We start from the raw sequence: 19,131 nt of genomic DNA, 5'->3' as shown, positions 1-19,131 counted from the left end.
TCATAGTTGAGCCCTGGGGAGCTCCCTGCTGGGCAAGGTAATTGTAGTGAATTCCCTTCTGAGCTACTCAATCTCTACCAGCATTGCAGGGTGAGCCTAATGGGAACTCAGGGATTTGTGGTGACAGAATCACATACAAATGCCAGTTCTTACAGATTTTAGAGGAAACCTGCCCCTTTTACAGGGAGCTAAACTCCACCTGGACATGTTCAGATGCATTTAAGAGGACTTGAGGAGAAAATTAATTAGAGCATATCTCTGGCCTGAAATGCAGCACTACACAGAAATATCTGAACTGTTGTTTAGGAAAATAAGCCTGCAGAGCTCAAAGCGTGAGATATTCAGAGTCTTAAAGATTACAAGACCTCCAGAAGTCCACCACTACCTGACAGTTTTGATGCATCAGTCAGTTGGTACTACTGAAATTCTGCTAGATGATGCTGTTCTAGACTTCAGATGGCATTTAGCTGCTTTGCTTGAACTTCTTTCTGTAAAATGCAGGTAGAACACGAACATAGAATTGTTTGCAGATTGAAATTGCAACCTGAAAGCAGATTATTCTATAATTTTCCCGCTATAAGCCTAGTGTTACTATCATCATGAATTTTCTTTAAGTTCAGGAGTATTAAACAGAGAAGATCATGCGATTTGAATGCCTGCACACGCTGGCCCAGTGGATTCATTTGAGCCATGGATAATTGGAGTGATTGCTAAGCCCGCACTTCCCACGGCCCGCAGGGGCTGGGGAAGCGGTGCCGCCTCCCGCTGCCCGCCGTGCCTGGCAGATCCCAGATCCCTTCCTTTCCTACCTGCGCATCACGGCGCGATCGGCCCGGCCGGCTGCCGGCACCCCAGCTCACCGACCCGGACCCTCTGTGTCCCACTGATCCCAGACCCACTGTGCCCCACTGATCGCAGACCCATTGTGTCCCACCGACCCGGACCCCACTGTGTCCCACCGACCCGGACCCCACTGATCCCAGACCCACTGTGCCCCACTGATGGCAGACCCATTGTGTCCCACCGACCCGGACCCCACTGCGTCCCACCGACCCGGACCCCACTGTGTCCCACTGATCCCAGACCCACTGTGTCCCACCGACCCGGACCCACTGTGCCCCACTGATCCCGGACCCACTGTGCCCCACTGATCCCGGACCCACTGTGTTCCACCGACCCGGACACACTCTGCTTCACTGACCCCGCACCCCACTGCACGTCACGAACCCCGGAGCCCACCGGGCGCCGTGCGGCTTTGGAAGGGCTGTGGGCGGGCCGCGCCCCTCTGGACCGCTTCGCTCGGGGCGGGACTGGCAGACAGGCAGGGCTGGGGTACCGGCGGAAGCTGCCCGAGGCAAGGGGTCCGAAGGGTCTGGGGGGACCGACGGGTCTGGGAGGACCGACGGGTCTGCGGAGCTGCGGAGAACGGCGTCAGCGACCGACGCGGGGCCCAGGGCGCGGATCGCACTGCGCCTACCCAGGACGGGGGAGCGAGAAGGCGGGGCCTAATTTGCATTTGCCCTCTAGTTGGCTGGGGGCGCCTTGTGCCACCGAGCGGCGGCTCGGGATTGGCTGCGGCGCGGCCGGCGGCGGGGGCGCGGCCGTCGCGTAACGCGAGGAGCGGCCGCGCCGGACGCGCTCAGTTGCCGGGCTGCGGCTACCGTCACCGGAGCGCTCCGTCCCCGCCCGCCACAGCGCGCGTCCCACCGGCGACCATGCTGGACCGCGAGGGCGGCTGGAGCGTGTCCTTCGCCGGCTGCGGCTTCCTGGGCGTCTACCACATTGGCGCCGCCACCTGCCTGCAGGAGCGCGCCCCGCACATCATCCGCGACGCGCGGCACATCTACGGCGCCTCCGCCGGGGCGCTCGCCGGCGCCGTCCTCGTCGGGGGCGGCTCTCTGGGTCAGCGGCGGGGCCGGGGGGAGCGGGACGAGGCGGGCGGCAGGGAAGGGCCAGGTGCGGCGAGCAGGGCCCGGTGCGGCGCGGGAGGGCGGGCGCGGCCCCGGGGTCGGGCCGCGGGGTTCGCTGGGCCGGGCTGGCTCCGATTCTCTGCTTCTCTTCATCCCTAAAACGTGTGCCCGTGGGTGGCATTAAATCCGAGCGGGTCCGTGGCGCAGGGAATGATGCTGGCGATGCCCGGTCCGATTCGCACACTTGCGCAGCCGAAAGGTCGGAGTTCCTCCCGTGCGTGTCCCCCTGAGGGGCTGCTCTCGCCGCCGCTGTCCAAAGTCCAGGAGTTACCTGGGAGAGCGGGAGGCAGTCGAGCCCTCACACCCTCCAGAGCAAGTGGGCCAGCCCCGCCATCAGCTGTAAACAAAGTGTTTGCGCTTCGCTGGGAAATGGAGCATCTATCTCCCTGCACGTGAAGTGCCGGGCAGCTTTATCTTGCTTCCTCCAAAGCTGCTCCTTTCTGGGGTAAGGCTAAGAGAGTTAAGGTCAGGGCTTAGGTTAGCTTTAACGTGCTTTTCCTCTCTAATCTGGGCACGGTATATGTTGCAAAGGTCGTTTAGGTGTATGGCTAGAAACAGTAGATTGATTAAAATCACTGATTTTAATTGTTATTTAAACAATAGAGGTAATCTTGTGTTGTATTTATGCCGGATTAAAGATGTTAGTTTGAAAAAGAATGTAGTGTGCTTTGTGAAATACACACCTATTTTCTAGCAGTATTAAAAATACACCTTACTTTTACGTACTTAGGGCTCATGAATATACATTTTTCTAATGAATTAAACTTGATAAAAGCTATCAATATATCGAGGTGTTTAGGACAAGCAACAGGATTGCAGTTTAAAAAACTATATGAAATATCTGAAAATGGTTTTCTTTCTAAACTAAAGGAATCCACTTGTCTATTTCATTATTCCATACTGATTGCTCTTGCTAGCAGCAACCTTGACTGCTTTAGAACTAGAGAATTTTGTAAATTCAGATTTCGTCTTAGAAGAGGAGGAGAACAATGAGTACCTCTTTTGAATTTGGAGAGGTTTGTGGGTTTTGCTTTTAAATTTCTGAGGAAAAACTCCACTGACAGAAACAAGCAGAAGTTCTCTGTAAGTAAAGCAGCAGGAGAGCAATGCTTGTCCCTGCTGCTTTAGCTCCCGAGCTTTAGCATATAAGCTTAATTTCTTCAAAGCTTTAGCAGTAAACTTGTGCTGCTTAACCTTTTTTGCTGTAATATCCAAACATGACACATTTGAGTTATTGTGAGCCTGCTATTAGCTTTTGAAACAAATCATATTTTTCCCCAATAGTTGGTATTTTCAGAACATACCAAGTTTTAAGTCTTAAGTCATTGTAAATGATTTGAGAAGGAAACTGTCTTAAATATTTGAAGCACTCCTGAGCCCAGAAAATGTATATTGTTTGGCAGTATGAGTTAATAACAGCTTTTAAATGGTTTAGCACTTTAATAATTAAGAGTTGTAGATTTCAAACAATTTATTACCTTTCCCAATTATTACCAATCTCATATGTCAACTGAGATTTCTGATTTTCTCTAACTAATAGAATTTGTGTGTGGTCACTGTCCAAGGTAGCAGATTCCATGGGCAAGTGTGTTTCTACTGGGGGAAAAAAAACCCAAACAAAGGCATCACTTGCAAAATAATTCAAAACAATCTACATTCTAAAATTTGTGAATTACTGTAAATTGACAAAACTAATAAGGTACTCCCATGCTAATTCTCTGAGTTTCTAGCTGCTGTGTTTTGTTAACTTGTGTGAAAGCAGAGGATGGTAAATAAGGTATAAAGAAACTCTGTTTAACAGTGATAATAAGATATATTTTGTGAGTTTGTATCGTATGCCTCTCTTACTCTGATGTATATTAATGTGCAGTATTTGTGGTTCCTGTAGTTGGAGGTGTTAGCAAGTCCTGTGGTTTTTTATCACAGTTGCATTTTCCTGTGGGTAGACAGAGCCCAGCTGTTCCTAGAGGTGAGAGGAAGGATGAGAGGCAGCAGGCACAAGCTGAAACCTGGTAAATTCAGATGAGGTGTAAGGAAAAGACAGTTGCTATGAGAGTGGTAAAATAATTGAACAGCTTCCCAGAGAGCTTGTGGGATCTCTACACATGGAGATGTTTGGGGGTTGCCAGGACCCAGCCCTGAGCTGGTCTGTGTGCTAGTGCACACAAAACAGGGGGTGAAAATCTGTGAGCAGGGGTTGTGGCTGAAATCTAAGTGCTTATTTAATTTCTTACAGCCTTGCAGCCAGATGTTTTAAGTGAAAGGTTTTCTCTTTGACTCAGATTACCTGCTGGATAGGTGGTGAGTCTGTGGAACTTCAAAAGTGGATAAATACAAACATTCTTCTCATGAATGGAGAAAAAAAGTGTACTTTTATAGACTGACAAAGAGGTTTCTCTCATTAAATTTGGGAAGCTTAGCCATGATTGTTTTGAGGATGAAGTGCATTCCAGGCTATTCCAAACTGGAATGTTAAAGTTGCACTCTGTGGATGTCCTGTAGATCTCGTATTTTGATGGTGCTGTGATCATCCATTCCAGTGAGGCACTTAGAGAGAGCAGGTTTAGTGCAGGCTGCAAATACAATGTCAGCTTTTACTCAGTGAAATGAATGAATAGTTAACAAACAATTAAAAATAAGAATGCAGAACTATAACAGGAAACAGTTCAATTTATTAGGAATATGAATTTCTTTAGCTCTCCTGTGTTTCAAAAATAAAACAGATGTACCAAGACCTGTCTAAAATCCCAGTTTGACTTGAGCTCTAGCCCTTAGTCCCTTTTGGAGAAGTTCCTGTTTTGGAATACACCAGCCTAAGAGGTAACTGTATTTTAGTCCTGTTGGAAAGGAAGGGAGAAGGAAAATAAGTTGGACTACTTTGAAAAGAAGTTGGACTACTACATTTTGTTGAACTATTAACAAAAAGCTTTGTAAATTTTCAGTGTTTAATATCACATACTCTTAGATAGAACTCCTTTTTTGTTTTTTTTTTTTTTTCCCCTTGATTTGGAGCCCTTCCAGGGTTTAAAGTAAGTTACAATAAACAAAATATGTCAGCTTTTTTTTGTCTTTTTTTTCCCTATGAACTACTTTGAGCATAGAAATTCTTGTATGTGGAGACAATGGGTAACTGCTAAATCAAATTGTATGTGTTGGTTTGTATTTTAGAAAAAGCAAGTGACTTGCTTGGTGCATAAGCTTTCCAAAGTATTTATATTGGAAATGGTAATTATTGCGTATGCTCCAAGACTGCTCTTCCTGGCCAGAGCTCTGATAGTTCAGTATCTCAGGCTCCTGCAGTGTGGCTATTTTTAGAAAGTTTAGAAGACTGAGCATTGCTAAATAAAAAAAAGGAGTTGATAATGAGTATCTGGATGCAGGGAAAATTAGAACTGCTAGAACTGCCTGATTCTGCTTTTGGAAGTAAGTTTGTCACTGGTCAGAATGTGACTTGTGCAAATTTTTTATTTATGTGTAAAATGTGTTTTACTAAGATAAACATATATTTAACCATGAACAGTTAGCTTTGTCTAAATTGTTTTCTGCCTTCTGGAGTGGGGTTGGTGTCAGGCTACCTGTGTCAGTGGATTTGTGGCCCAGGATTTCCCTCTGTGAGGATGGAATGAAACAATTGAAGTGGTAAAAACAAAATGTGTCTGATACCTCAGATTTTGTAGAGATGCTCTTTTGGACATAGACTCTTGGTTGAGAATGATAAATGTTTAGTTATTGCTGTTTGAGAGGGGAATAACATTGTAGAAATGTAATATTTCTGGACATTAATCTGTGCTCAAAGGCTTAAGCAGATTTGTTGCCAGTGCAGTGCTCACATTTAAACTGATACATTTAATTTATCTGTTCTAGCAAGCTCAAGTATGCAAGTTCTGAAAATATTTTTAGAAGCCTATCACTCAGGTTGATAAGGTGTTACTTTAAGCTTTCCACCCTCTCCTTTACCAAATTACAAGCAATTTTCTCAAAGTGTGTCCTGGAGAAATGTGACATTCTAAGTTCAAACAAACCATTGCAGGTGGATGAGCTGATCTTCCTCCTGTGACTAAAATGTTGAGAAGATATTAGTGTTCTTCAGGGACAGTCCTGTCTTCTGTAGTGGTTTGAAGTTCCCAAACATAGATTTAATTGGAGAGAAGATTATAATGTGTCTGTTACTGTAAAAGTGCACCTACCTGGCATTCCTACTAGATCACACTTCATGCTCCCTTTAGTGTTTTTATGTATCAATGAGGAAAAATTGTACCCTGAAACCTTAAGTTTGGTTCATCTTTTTTTTTTTTTCCCCTCAAAAAATGTGTTTCTGGAATGATTAATTCTATAACAAGTGTGACATATGGGTATTTTACACTTAGAATCTACATCTTAATGACATATAAGTAGCTTAATCTTCACCAAGAGATCTTTTTGAAAGTTTAAATTTTTTTTTTTGTCTCTCAGAAAACTCCTAAACTCCTTAACCATGTTGGGCAGTTACTTAATCTGTTAAAAAGCTCTTGCATTTTCATTCTAGTACTAAGAGAGATAAGTTGGAGCTCTAGATATGCTTTATTAGTCCAAATGTGGGTTGTGTTTCTGCTGTTAAATGCATGCATTTTCTTTCCAGCTCAGGCTTGTGCAGATGTTCTGGCATTAGCCAAAGAAGCTAGAAAGCGAAATCTGGGTCCTCTTCATCCTTCCTTTAATGTGATAAAGATAATAAGAGATGGGCTGATGAGAAATCTTCCAGAAAACACGCACCAATTGTCATCAGGCAGACTGTGTATTTCACTAACCAGAGTATCAGATGGCAAGAACGCCTTGATATCTAATTTTAACTCTAAAGAAGAAGTTATACAGGTATGTTTCTTTTTGGCAACTTTTAGAAACTTCTATACCTACTTTACATCTATACTTACTTTAGAAACTTCTTTCTGCTTTAAGCATTTCAGATATTCTTATTCTGACAGTGTTTTAAAGAGGAATTCAAGCATTTTTAAACCAGATTCATGTACTGCTTTTCCCAGTCATTGTGTCTGTGAACTGTTTTAGGGAGGAGGTGCAAGGGATCAGTCATAAAAAAGGAAAAATGCCTTAAAAGTGCAGTGGATCTAGCCTTAGTGAATAAGAATTTATTTTATAAAGATAAATGTTTATGTCAGCAATGGAACTGTTAACATTTAATTTTTATGGTCTCATTTTCTTACAGGCTTTAATCTGTAGTTCATTTGTCCCTATTTATTGTGGTCTCATTCCACCATCATTTAGAGGTGTGGTAAGTCTCTATTTTTAAGATCTAAAAATAGTTCTGGCTCTTCTAAAATATTAAGAATGCATGTGGGGTTTTTTGTTATCCTACTGTAAAGTAAATAACGTCATCATTGCTTCCAGTTCTGTAGCTGTAACAACTTTCCAAAAAAAGACAGGAACACTGAATGTGTGGAAGATATTATGTGTATTTTAACACATGTATTTAACACACTTATTGTCTCTGTCCCTCCTCTGCCTCATAAAATTCATTAATAAAAGAAAAAGATATAATATAACGAGTATGTAACCTATGGATAAATATTTATTGAAGGAAGTGATGCTCTTTCACCTGCACAAATTTACAGGAAGAGTCACCTATAATTTTTGAAAAAAATGTCTTGTAATATAGCTTATTGTGTATCTTCCTGTTCTGCCTGTAGGGATATCTACCTTACAACTGGAATAAAAGTTCTGTGTTCAGTTAGGTGCAGACAAAGCTTTCCATTGCCTTCTGGCATTTGTATTCAGTGTAAGAAAGCTTACTTTTTAGAGGCAAAATATCAGTATATTAGTAAGTTCTGTTGCTTCCCAGGAACAGCTGGTTACAAAGCCTCTTAATACTTCATGGCTGTACTGGGCTCTCTAAAATCCCCTGTTTTAGAGACAAAAACTGCAGGAAAGTTGGCATGGTTTGTTGTAGATGTTATAATTACAGGTCTGGAAGCAGATCTGCATTTCAAATCAAGGCAGTGACATCGGTGGCTTTTTGTTACCCTGTTCTATTCACTTACATGTCCTTTCTCTCCACCTCTGGTCCTCTTTGCACAAGGAGAAGGGAAGGAAGAAAGAAAACTTTAAATGTCTTTGATTACACACTGTTCTCAAGGCAATTTGCAAGTGTTAAAAGGTCAATAATGGATGTGAAATGGTTTTGTGGTTTTTATTTTTTTTCTTCATGCTGAAATTTAAGCAAAAGTGATTAGAACTGTCTAGGGATTTTCTTCATCTGTACTTCTAAACCTTGTATGTCTCCTTAAACTCTTCCAGATTAAAGGTGTTATGAAAACAGGACATTGGACTACATCCAAGGTTTAGGTGGATCCAGGCTAATCTGGCTGTTCAGTTCTTGTCACCAGACAACAATGTTATTTTAAAAGGCTTAGTTCAGAGTACAAAAACATACAAGGGATGCTTTATTTGGCCATATTTTGGGGAAAGGAAGGCATAATTCTAATATTTCACTCTTTGTAATTATTTCTAGATGATTTTAATGCTTAGGAGGCATTTTTTGATGTAACTTGGTAAGAATACCACAGTTACATATGATTGGCATGACTCCTATAGGCTTAAGCACAACAGAATGTCAAAAATGTAAACTTTGGGGCACTTTGCTGTTTACTGCTTGGGATTCCTGCCTATATACTGTAAAACAAAGGCTTAAGGATAACATTTAAAAGGTGTATCTAACTGCCAATTCAAAAGCTTCTGGGTGTGGTGGCTTTCATTTGTTTTTTTTTACTTCTTTCAAACACAGCAGTGGTTTTAGATTTAAAAAATTACTTGGAGGAACAGCTGAGTAGGTACTCCAAATCATGAAAATCATTTAGATCAGTAGAACAGTGACTCAGATAGGTACTTCCTACTTCCACCTTTTAATAATTTCATGAGAAGGGTCCTCCTTTGCCAGACCTGTTGTATTTTATTTATGTCATGAAGGACTTGGAGATTTCACTTGTACTTTAGTGATTGCATTACACACCTAAAGTTTGGCAGGAGCTGCATGCTGCTGGGTCCAGAGGGTATCCTGGGAAGCTGACAGGTCATGAACTGCCCTCTTCCTAATTCCTAATGTGTTTCTCAGAATTTCCTAATGTGATACTCAGAATGGTCAGGGCCTGAGTATCAGGGCAGCTGAAACTGATAATCCAGGTTGCTCCTGCTCGAATCAGTGCTCTGTTACATTTGTGTTTGACAATTTTTGGTTTGCTGCCCTTCTAGGAAGGAGGAGAATGCAGCCTCTGACCCAGCAAAGCTGGTGGTGTGGGAGCAAACCAGTTCCCTGTGGCCCACTGGAAAGCTGGCTGCTGCGAGTGAGTGGAGGGGGCTGTCTGTAGCCACTGCAGCTGCTGCACTAGACAGTAGTTACCCCAAAACAGAGCATTTTGGGGCTTGGATCTTAAAATGTCTGAGGTGGTGATGTATTAAAACTACAGAAATGGGTGATTCAGTGTGAAGGAGACAAAAGCATAACCTGAAACTTGCACACGAAGCACAACAGGTGTCTGTGACTTGGCAATTTTTCTGAAGCACTGTCCGTTTTTACTCACATTTTCCTTATGTCCAAATCTTTTTTGATGCTTTTTTATCAAATTCTAATTATGAAGAGTACTTTCAAGTTAGAATGGTTTAGTATCTTGGAACTTGAACTTTGAAGCATGGAGCTGCTTCTCTCTGTGAGTTGTGTAGGATTATCATCTTTAGAAAACATACTGAAAAATCCCAACGGGAATATGCTTTCACTGCCTATGGAACTATAGGTAGGAATGTTTATTGGCTTTAGAGAACAGATCATGCCACTCAAAATGTTTAGCTTGGGAGCAGCAGGCTTAAGCTACAGCCTTAAGTGCTGTTTCATGGTTGCATGGGGGACTGATGCTCTGACGTTGTCAGCCCTTGAGATGTGTTCTTTCTGCTCCTTTTTGTAGCGCTACGTGGACGGAGGAATCAGTGACAACTTGCCTCACTATGAGTGTAAGAACACCATCACAGTGTCCCCTTTTGCTGGGGAGTGTGACATCTGTCCCAAGGGCAAGTCAGCCAACTTCCATGAGATGAACGTGACCAACACCAGCATTCAGTTCAGCCTGGGCAACCTTTATCGCTTAACACAGGCACTCTTTCCACCTGAACCCAAGGTCAGCCCCTGCCTTCCTTTGCTTCATCTCTCCACATGAAAGCTTTTGCAGAAAGTTGCAGTGTCCTAGCTTTTCATCCAGTCACATAAACTTCTCTGTGGATGTATCTTGTTTCTATTTTTTCATGTTTTGTCTATGTCCTCCTTGGTTTTAGTCTCTCTCAGACTAAAAATGCATATCCAGCTACTGGCTTTCAGTATTTTTTTGGGAATTGTCACAGGATTCTACCATAAAATCAACACTGGGAAATTAACTACTGTCAGTTTGTAGTCCTTAAATGTTTGCCTGCTAAAAAATTAGAAGTTCTAAAGTTTCATGGTTTTGTCAAGATCTTAATTAATACTTGTCACAGGCAAGTTGCCTTTAAACTTTGCTTATTGCTGTTAGCTGCAGAGCTGAAGAGGGAAATGCTCTTGAATTGCTGTTGTGAAAATTGGAAAAATAAAACCAGACCTTTTCAACTGGCTTGGGATATAGTACAGCAAAGAAGCAATTTTTCTGACTGCTGCAGATATATTTTTCTGACTGCTGCAGGCTTTTTGACCACTTCAAGACAAATTCTAAATTCCACTTATGCAGGCTTTATTTTTTTTTTCTTTTACTAGTACCCTTGTGTAGGTGAGGTAGTATTGCATCTGGTAAAAGATATTTTCATAGCAAAGATAAGTCTGAGCCTGAGCATTAGAATTGCACAGCTGATTTTTCAAAGCTTTAGGAAGTAAGAAACACTGGGAGGGAATGAGGGGAATTGACACACTCCAAATACCCTGTTTCATTGCTGCTAGCAGCTTCTGAAGAGCTAATCAAGGAAACAAGAGGGAAGTCTTCCAAACTGTGGGAATGCCATAATTCGGTGCATCTTTAACAGCTGAAAGTCAAGTTAATGTACATGATCACTTATTCATCATCACAGTAGCCATATTAATCTGAATCTGCTGTATTCCAGCAATTGTTAAGGTAGCTTTTTTTCTTACAATAGTGGAAGGTGGAGGAAAGTGGCTCTTTATTCTGCAAACTGTTGATCTGAAGTTGAAATTTCTTTTTATTTGTCTGACTCATTTACTCTATATTTGCAGGTGCTCGGAGAGATCTGTGAGCAGGGATATTTGGATGCTCTTAAATTCTTGAAGGAGAATGGTATGTTAAACTTTCAGATAATTACTGATTATATGGTCTTAACCTAAGTTTAAAAAACAAACAAAAAGACCCCAGATCAAAACAAACAAAAAGAGTGAGAGGGTTGTGTGTAGCTAAGAAGGGGGTTGGTCTTTGAGAATTTTAGAAGGATCTTGATAGTTTCATTCTTGTAGAAATGCAACAGTTATAGTTCACCTGAGGTGAACTGTGCCACACAAAAATTGAACTTTCAGAGTTTTGTCAAATCTGTGTGAAGTAAATGTTAAGTGAAATTTCCAAAGAATTCCAGTTCTACGCAAATCATATTATTACTTGGCTTTATCTTAATTGTGCAAGATGGGTATAGGTTACTGCTTCCCACTCCTCTGAAAACTGTATCTTCTATTACCTCCACTCTGCTGTCATCCAAGTGATTTTCTGGTAGTCCAGAAGTGGGAGCTGGCTAACAACAATAAAAACTCAGTTACAGACAAACCGCCTGTGTGAGACAAGACTTTAGAAGATGACAACTTATGATGGAGCAGTTGTTGACACCCAGATAAGTTTAGGAAGAAGAATTACGAGTTCTGCTACTCTACTCCTAGAATTCTAATAACATGTTTTATATTGATAAATATTGTTGCTCTGCAAGCTTTGAGACAAACAAGTTGAAAACAGTAACTTGATATTAGGAGGAAGTTAACCATGTGTTAAATGTGCCTGGGCACTGTAGTCTTTGGATGCAGAAGCAAATTGGTACTGGGTCAGATCACAGGAATGGGAATAGAAATAGGACTTTTGCACTCTTACAGAAAGTACCAGCTGCAGGATGTGAGCAGTCATTGATGTACTCTGCTGATACCTGGTTACTGAATATTCAAGTTGTCTTGAAACAATTCTCTTCACTGAAGAACCTCACAATTCTGCTTATGAGCTTGATTTTCTATAAAGTTGTTATTATGTGTTATTATTATTATTTAATGAGAAAGTCTTGCTTTATAGCTTTTACAACATGATTAAAAGCACAAACTCTACAAAGAGCCTCTGGTTTGTGGTTGTCTGTGCTGAGCTGGGTTCTGTTGCTGTCCTGCACCCACAGGTTTCCTGTATGCAAGTTTCCATCTGACACTAATATCTGACATTCCTTGCAGTTCTTCCTTGGTCTCTCTGCCCCATGTTCTCTCTGTATTGCACTATTGTCCTCCTTTTCACACTGCTAATCCTGTGATCAACTTTGTTTTTATTCTGTCACAGGGTTGTTTTGCGTCAAGCTTAATCAATGATAATTATAACCCTTCCAAGGTCATTCATTATGTATCACCTTTCCTATTATTTCAGCTGTAGGAATTAATTTCCCCCCTCCCCCCATCTGTGACACTTCAAATATTTTCCTTTGCTAAATTCACTGTATATTCTTTTGACACTTGTCTTTTACTAGTACTTGCAGTTAGGTTCTGTTGTATGCAGGTATAGATTCTATTCAAATTTGGTAGTCTTGTTTCATATGTAATTTTAAAATTGTTTTCTGGAAATCAAGTGTAAATAAAATTTTTGTGTTTTTCTCTTTGTATTTGTGATCCAGTGCTTGTTTCTAAGGTAGTTATCAGTGCTGTTTCTTAATTGGCACCAGTTTTGCAATGCAACCCATGTTGATTTAGATCTGTACTTTGGATACAACTGAAAAAAATATTGTAACTAGTTGCTTTCCTTTTCAACCCTTTTGTAGTAATGCCTCAAAGTGCTCATGTGATACTTGGCATGTCAAATTTCCCAAATATATGATGTGTTTTAGGTGTTTTCTTTCAAATACATATTAAATCAGCTTTCCTCCTCTCCTTTAAATCCTTTGCTTTTTTGCAGGAACACAATTTTGGTAAATGACTGTGTGTTTCCGGGGCAGTTTCACTTAATTGTTCACTTTTTTCCTTCTCTTTAGAACCTGTTTTAAAGTAAGACCTAAACCTTCAGAACGGCCATCACTGTGATTAAACATTTGTGGGATCCTAAGAGCCAGATGCATTTGACATGGGGTGGATGATGCTGTTCCCTCAGGATAGATCTTTGCTCAGACACACAGACTTCAGGTTCTGTACAGGTACTCAGGAGACCTGTGGATCAAACCTAAGTGAAAGCTCTTGACTCTTTCAGGTATTCTGAATGACTCAATTTATATCCACTTGTCCTTCACAAAAAAAAAAAACCATGAGGCTGCACAACAACACCTTGACCATGTGAAGAGAAGAAAATTGACAGAAAATAACGGAGTAGAAACTTTGAAAATGACCAGCTTAAACGACCAGCTAAAGCAAAACCCATGGCCTTTGGAGAAGAGCATATTTGAGAGTCTACCTCCCAGACTTCGTAAAGGTACATGCTTCAGGCTGTTTCCTCTAACTCTGAGTGGCAAACTTTGACTTTTTTTTTTCCTTTTTTTACATTAATTCTTAGATTTATTGCTTAGGAGTTCTGGATAGTGTGTTTTGTCCCTGTGTCATGAGTCTGTGTTCCCATATTTTAAAATATCATAGAGAAAGTTTATGGTAAGAGATTAATTCTTTCATTTCCAACTGAGCTTTATTCAGTAACACTTGATAATCTTGACTGGATATTACAAAATTCTGTGAAAATTATTGAAACTGCTTTCAGATAGTGTAACATCTTTTCCCAAATTATTATTCTTAAGCACTGCAGGAAGCGTGTAAAGAACAGAATGGGTTCTATGCTCAGTTCTCTAAACTGTTCCCCATGCGGGTGATATCCTACCTGATGCTGCCGTACACGCTCCCAGTGGAGTCTGCTTACTCGGTCGCTTTACGGTAAGGAACTTGTAAAGAACTCTTCTAGAATTATCATCATTTTGGAAATGTGCTCATTGAGAGCTTGTTCAGTGTTGGGGGCATTCTGGGATGCAATAATTCAAATGGTAACTGTCAAAAGACCCATTATTTCTACCTATGTGATGCATCCTAAAGCCTATATAATCCAAGACTAGATAAATAAACATATTAAGAAGCTTCTTAAATTATATACTCATATTACTAATAGCTACCTTGTAATTGCTCAAAAGAAGCAGCCTTAGTTGTGCTTTCCAGGAATACATTCTTTACTATATTCTGCAGGGGTATCTGAGCTCTCTCCACATCCTTCTTGTGCTTCTTTCTGAAGTCTGGAGTGAAATCCACTGTTTACTCACCATGTAAATTCTCTTACCAGTTTTGTTTAGGTTGACTGAAAGTTGTGCTCTTGAAGTAGGGCTTAATTTGATAAGTTTCAATTCTTGTCAAGGAGAAGTTATGCTCAATTCACCGTGAATTCTAATCTTTGTGCTTGCTTAAGGAAATTCCAGTCCTTGAGCAGCAGATGTCATGACTATCTTTAGAAAATCTTCAAAAAATAGTTCTGGTAATCAAGTCATATAGAACTCCAGTGAAGTATTTTGTTTCTGTGCCACTGAATGTGGCACTTCCATGCCATTTTTGGTGGATGGGGAGGCAGCAAGTTTCTCCAGATGTCTCTGTGGGGCTTTCCTCCTTGTCCCACGCTGATGTTCCTGACTCCTGTTAAGGGGTATCATAAAGAAAAAATGTACAATTGGTACATTATTCTTGTTTTGCCTTCTCTTTGTTCTCCCATTGTGCTTTTCTTTTGTTCTTTCTCTTTTACCTTGCTTTAAAGTAAGCAGAAAGTTCCTACCACAAAGGTCTTGGAGACAGGAATATTATGCAGGATTCCTGTGCTGGTCACAGGGTGTGGAATGCACACACTGGTCAGCCACTGAGAGATGCAGTGATTTGTGGTGCCCCTTTTCTTAGCTTGTAGAAGAGAGGTGAAAGGGTTAAAAGGGAATTCAAGAGAGAAGAAATAGACACCTTGGTTAGGGGAGTTGGTTTGGGGAGAAAAAAGCTGTTTTGGATGTGGGACAGGGTGTGTAAAAACATAACTGAGATTAAATCTCCTGCTTACAAAAGCTGCATTTTGGTTTTGCCTGCAGGTTGGTGAATTGGTTTCCTGACATGCCTGCTGATGTTCGATGGATGCAGGAGCAGCTTTTTCGGATTGCTGCCACAGTTTATGCCCAGGCTAAAAGCAAGCTGTTCTGTACAGCCAGGTAAAGTACAGTGCTGCTGCATTCAAATGATGCAGTTTTAGAAATTCTCTATTTTTGAAATCAGTTAAAGTCTTTTCTTGAATAAGAAAAGCCAACACTAGTTGGCCTTTGAGGCATCTCTCTGAGCAAAAATGTAGCTCTGGATATATTTGCTATTGATCCTACTGTCCTCTCCTCAGTTACTTGATAGCACATGTAATCCAGTGTTTTTTCTTCCTTCTTAGTGATATTTCTGATTCCTTTCCGCAATATCTATAGGTTGGATATTAGGAAAAAAATTTTCATGGAAAGAGTCATAAAGTTCTGGAATGGTCTGCCCAGGGAGGTGGTGGAGTCACCATCCCTGGATATGTTTAATAAAAGACTGGTGCCATGGTTTAGTTGAGGTGTTAGGGCATGGATTGGACTCAATGATCTTGAAGGTCTCTTCCAACCTAGTCGTTCTGTGAATTCTGTGAATAAATTTGGGGATTGCCACCTTCCTGCTTTTACCCTTATTTAGCAGTCTCTCATATTCCAGATTTACCAATCCTGAGTCTCTTAATCTGAGTCAGGCTTTGGGAAGACACAGAATCACAAGTTTATCTCAGAAATAACTTCTAAGAGGGGTTCTTTGCTCACTGCATCACAATTAAACAGAAACACGGGTTTCCTTGTGGAAAAGCAGCTCAAGCAGTGTTGAAGTGTCTGTGTATGGCAAGTTGAGGTATTTTTGTTTGTGAGAGGGGTTGTAGCATGTTGTTTTGTTGGGTTTTTGTTGTTTGGAGTTGTTTTTTTTTTTTTCCCCAAAAGCACTGCAAGAGAGAAGAGAAAACTTTTTAAAAAAATAGGGTGTTCTTGGCTAAAACTTCAGTTTCCTGTTTCTCAAATTGGAAAAGGCTAACCTGGTGATTCAAGTGCTGGTTTAGTGTAGACAAGTTCTGTTCCAGTTGTTCAGGTTAGTGATAACAAGCTGATTGTAAAGTCGAATGCAGAGATGGCCTTTGGGAATATTTGCTATTTGTAAACATGACAAAAATGCCATTGAAACACTAATAATCTCCTTCCTTATTTTTTAAACAGGAAAGACAATTATGCATCACTAAGAAAATGTCAGACTGTCCCATCTACTGTGGAATTTCGTTCTTCATACTGCCACCTTAAAATGCCTCACTCTGCTGCACACATTGAGAGCTGGCTCTGGGAATCTTCATGCTTCATGCAGTCAGCTATGAAAAATGCTCCTGCTGATATCCAGGAGCAGTCTGACTTGAAGTCCTATCCTAATTTCCTCCCAAATCCTGATGAATCTGCATTGGAAATAGATATTGACTCTTCCTCAGAGACAAGTTTCCAAACTGCTCCAGAGTATTAATAGGGAAGTAGATCCCACAGTTTCCAAAATTGAAATTGGGGAGAGAAAATTAAAACCTAGACTAGGGATCACTTTGTTTGTTGCCAATAAGTCTTGGGAAATTACTTGTTTACAGCTTCCTGACAAATCTGCCTTGGGACTCTTACTGTTTTAAGGATTATAAAAACAGTGGCTGCTATACTAAGTAACAGATTATAGCTCTGTCGAAGCACCAGCTCAATCAGCTCTACTGAGACTTGTAGTTAAACAGTGTCTCTCTGGAAATAAATCTTTTTAAAAATTCCTTCCAGCATAAAAATATAAATTCTGTAAAGAGATTGTTAGACAAACAGGCATAGATAACAAAACATTTTTTTAAATGGAATTCTTAACAATATTATGTGTTAGGATTACTTTTATAGCACTTAAATGAAATTAGATTTTTACTCCCTTAAGAGGAATACACAAGTGAGTTTCTTAGTGGCCTCCAGTGTCCATTTGCCTTATATTTAAATATACTGTTGTGTTTATGGAAAGTTGTCTGCAGAAGATACTGTAGGAACAATATTATTCTAGGTTGTTGTATGTACTCTGCAGTTCCTATTACCTTTTCTCTGTGTCTCTTTCTCTCCTGAAGTACTTCAGGAAAAAATGGCATGAGAAATGGGACACCTTCCCCTGAAGTATAAACAAGTACACTTTCAGTGACTTCAGAGGACTTTCTTTTTTTTTTGGAACTTAACATAAAGGCTTAATACTTGATCAGGTATTGAAAAGTAGGTAAAATAGTGACTGTGGTTAGTAGCAAGCAGTATGTGGAGAAGGTGTTAAACTTCACAGAAGATGTTAAAAAAATCAATTTATAGCAAGTGGTGAATGATGTTTAGGTTGTCTCTCTAATTGTTGCCCCATTGTTTTTGGGGTATTTTTCCCCTCTAGTTTCAGAGATTTTTCTTTCCTTCTTTCACTTACCTGTTGCTAAAGGAAGAAAAAGAAAGATGTCCCTCCTGTCTCAGTGAGGTAGGATGACCCAAAGGAAGTTTCCCAAGACTGTCAGGCACAGCAAAAGTGTAAAGCTTGGTGGAAGTATCAATATTCAGGGAGCTCTGCAGAGGTCTCAAATAATAGGTAGAAAATTTAGCCAAATCATACCTCTATTGAGAAATGGCAGATTAAATCATTTCCACTACAAAGGTTCTGCATGATTTTAACAAAGACAATGCATTAGTGGATGAGGGCATCTGGGAAGGAAAGTAATGTTAGGATTAATTGCTGTTCTCATGGCTTATCAGGTCTTGTACAATTTTTCAGTAGAAGAAAACAATAATGGCTTTAAAGTTGATTTGCACATGTGTTTGGGGGGAGCATGTGACCTTGGGAAGCTTTTCATTTGAGAGGGAATTCTGTACAACCCAGGGAAAAGCTGCTTGAGGACCTCTTGTTCAGAGAAAGGGGTTGGATTGTGATGCTCTGGAGCTGGAATATGGGAGTGTGAGCTTCGGGCAAAATGTAGCACTTGAATTGGGCCTACCTTTCAAACAGTCTATCAGTTGTGATTTCCCTAAGCTTGGAGTGCTGCATTTTACAATATTCAAATGGATTTTAGGTTGGGGATGAAGTGCTGAGCTCTTTATTTCCGTACTCTACAAGGCTGGTGCTACTTTACTTCAACTCTTCTGTTCATTTTTTGGGTGTATATATCATCAGACTTGCAAGAAAAAATGTTGGAATTGTTACTCTTAACTACAATTAAAATATATAAGATCTGTTTTAAATTGTCTTCATTCATTACAAGTTTGTTTTAGAATTAAATCGGGAATGCCAAGTTTTGCTTCTGGTCTTTGTTGGAATACTTCTATTAACTACATTTAAATCAACCTTAACCACTTTTTCTGTTGGGCACAGCTCCCATTTTGTCTACTTTTTCTAAAATAAAAACACAATCTCTGTTACCATGGTCTCTGAGCTTTCTTGAGTGTAATTCACCCTGATGTTTTGAGAGATGCTTGTGCATACTCTGGCTGGACCTGAATGTCACCTCAGTTTAAAATTTTGTGGGTTTTTTTGTCTTTTCTTGGTTTTTGATGGGATTTTTTTGCTTTCTGCAACCAGTTATTTTACAAATACCTTGTTGCATTTAGACAGAAATAATTAAAAACCAGAGAAAGTTGGGTGTGAAGGGAGAAGAAAAGGGTGCATTTGTTTCTGAGCTAAAACTAACTTAACAGATAACTAAATATAAATAAGATAATGAAAACCCATTAAATAATTTGTTCCATTAATAATGCGCTAAAATATTTATTTATATTTAATATATATATTTTAAAACATACATAAATTATATCAGTAATGTAAAGTATAACTAATATATAATAACTATATTATCTATAAATATACAAATATAAAAATGACATACAGAAATAGATATAACAATTTCATGGAATGTGA

The 19,131-nt window shown here is 40.3% G+C and overlaps 1 protein-coding gene across 1 annotated transcript; it reads left to right on the top strand.

Annotated features, from left to right (window-relative positions):
- The first annotated feature begins 1,625 nt into the window (after positions 1-1,625).
- On the top strand, positions 1,626-18,635 carry LOC118700469 (patatin-like phospholipase domain-containing protein 2). Its single transcript, XM_036404957.2, has 9 exons — positions 1,626-1,902; positions 6,589-6,821; positions 7,171-7,236; positions 9,917-10,126; positions 11,203-11,263; positions 13,391-13,609; positions 13,926-14,058; positions 15,234-15,350; positions 16,413-18,635. The coding sequence occupies exons 1-9, from the start codon at positions 1,716-1,718 to the stop codon at positions 16,702-16,704; spliced, it is 1,518 nt and encodes a 505-aa protein (XP_036260850.1). The 5' UTR covers positions 1,626-1,715; the 3' UTR covers positions 16,705-18,635.
- Positions 18,636-19,131: the final 496 nt, after the last annotated feature.

Source organism: Molothrus ater, chromosome 5 (genome assembly GCF_012460135.2).
Source record: "Molothrus ater isolate BHLD 08-10-18 breed brown headed cowbird chromosome 5, BPBGC_Mater_1.1, whole genome shotgun sequence".
In the NCBI taxonomy this organism is placed as follows: domain Eukaryota; kingdom Metazoa; phylum Chordata; class Aves; order Passeriformes; family Icteridae; genus Molothrus; species Molothrus ater.
The sequence above is the reverse complement of the archived record's forward strand: the minus strand, read 5'-3'. Positions and strand labels throughout refer to the sequence as shown.

Bases quoted from the DNA above. Each gene is read 5' to 3' on its own strand.
- LOC118700469 (XM_036404957.2), top strand. From the start codon at position 1,716: ATGCTGGACCGCGAGGGCGGCTGGAGCGTGTCCTTCGCCGGCTGCGGC. The intron at 10,127-11,202 runs GTCAGCCCCTGC...CTATATTTGCAG, and splicing joins TCTTTCCACCTGAACCCAAG to GTGCTCGGAGAGATCTGTGA. The intron at 11,264-13,390 runs GTATGTTAAACT...TGACTCTTTCAG, and splicing joins TAAATTCTTGAAGGAGAATG to GTATTCTGAATGACTCAATT.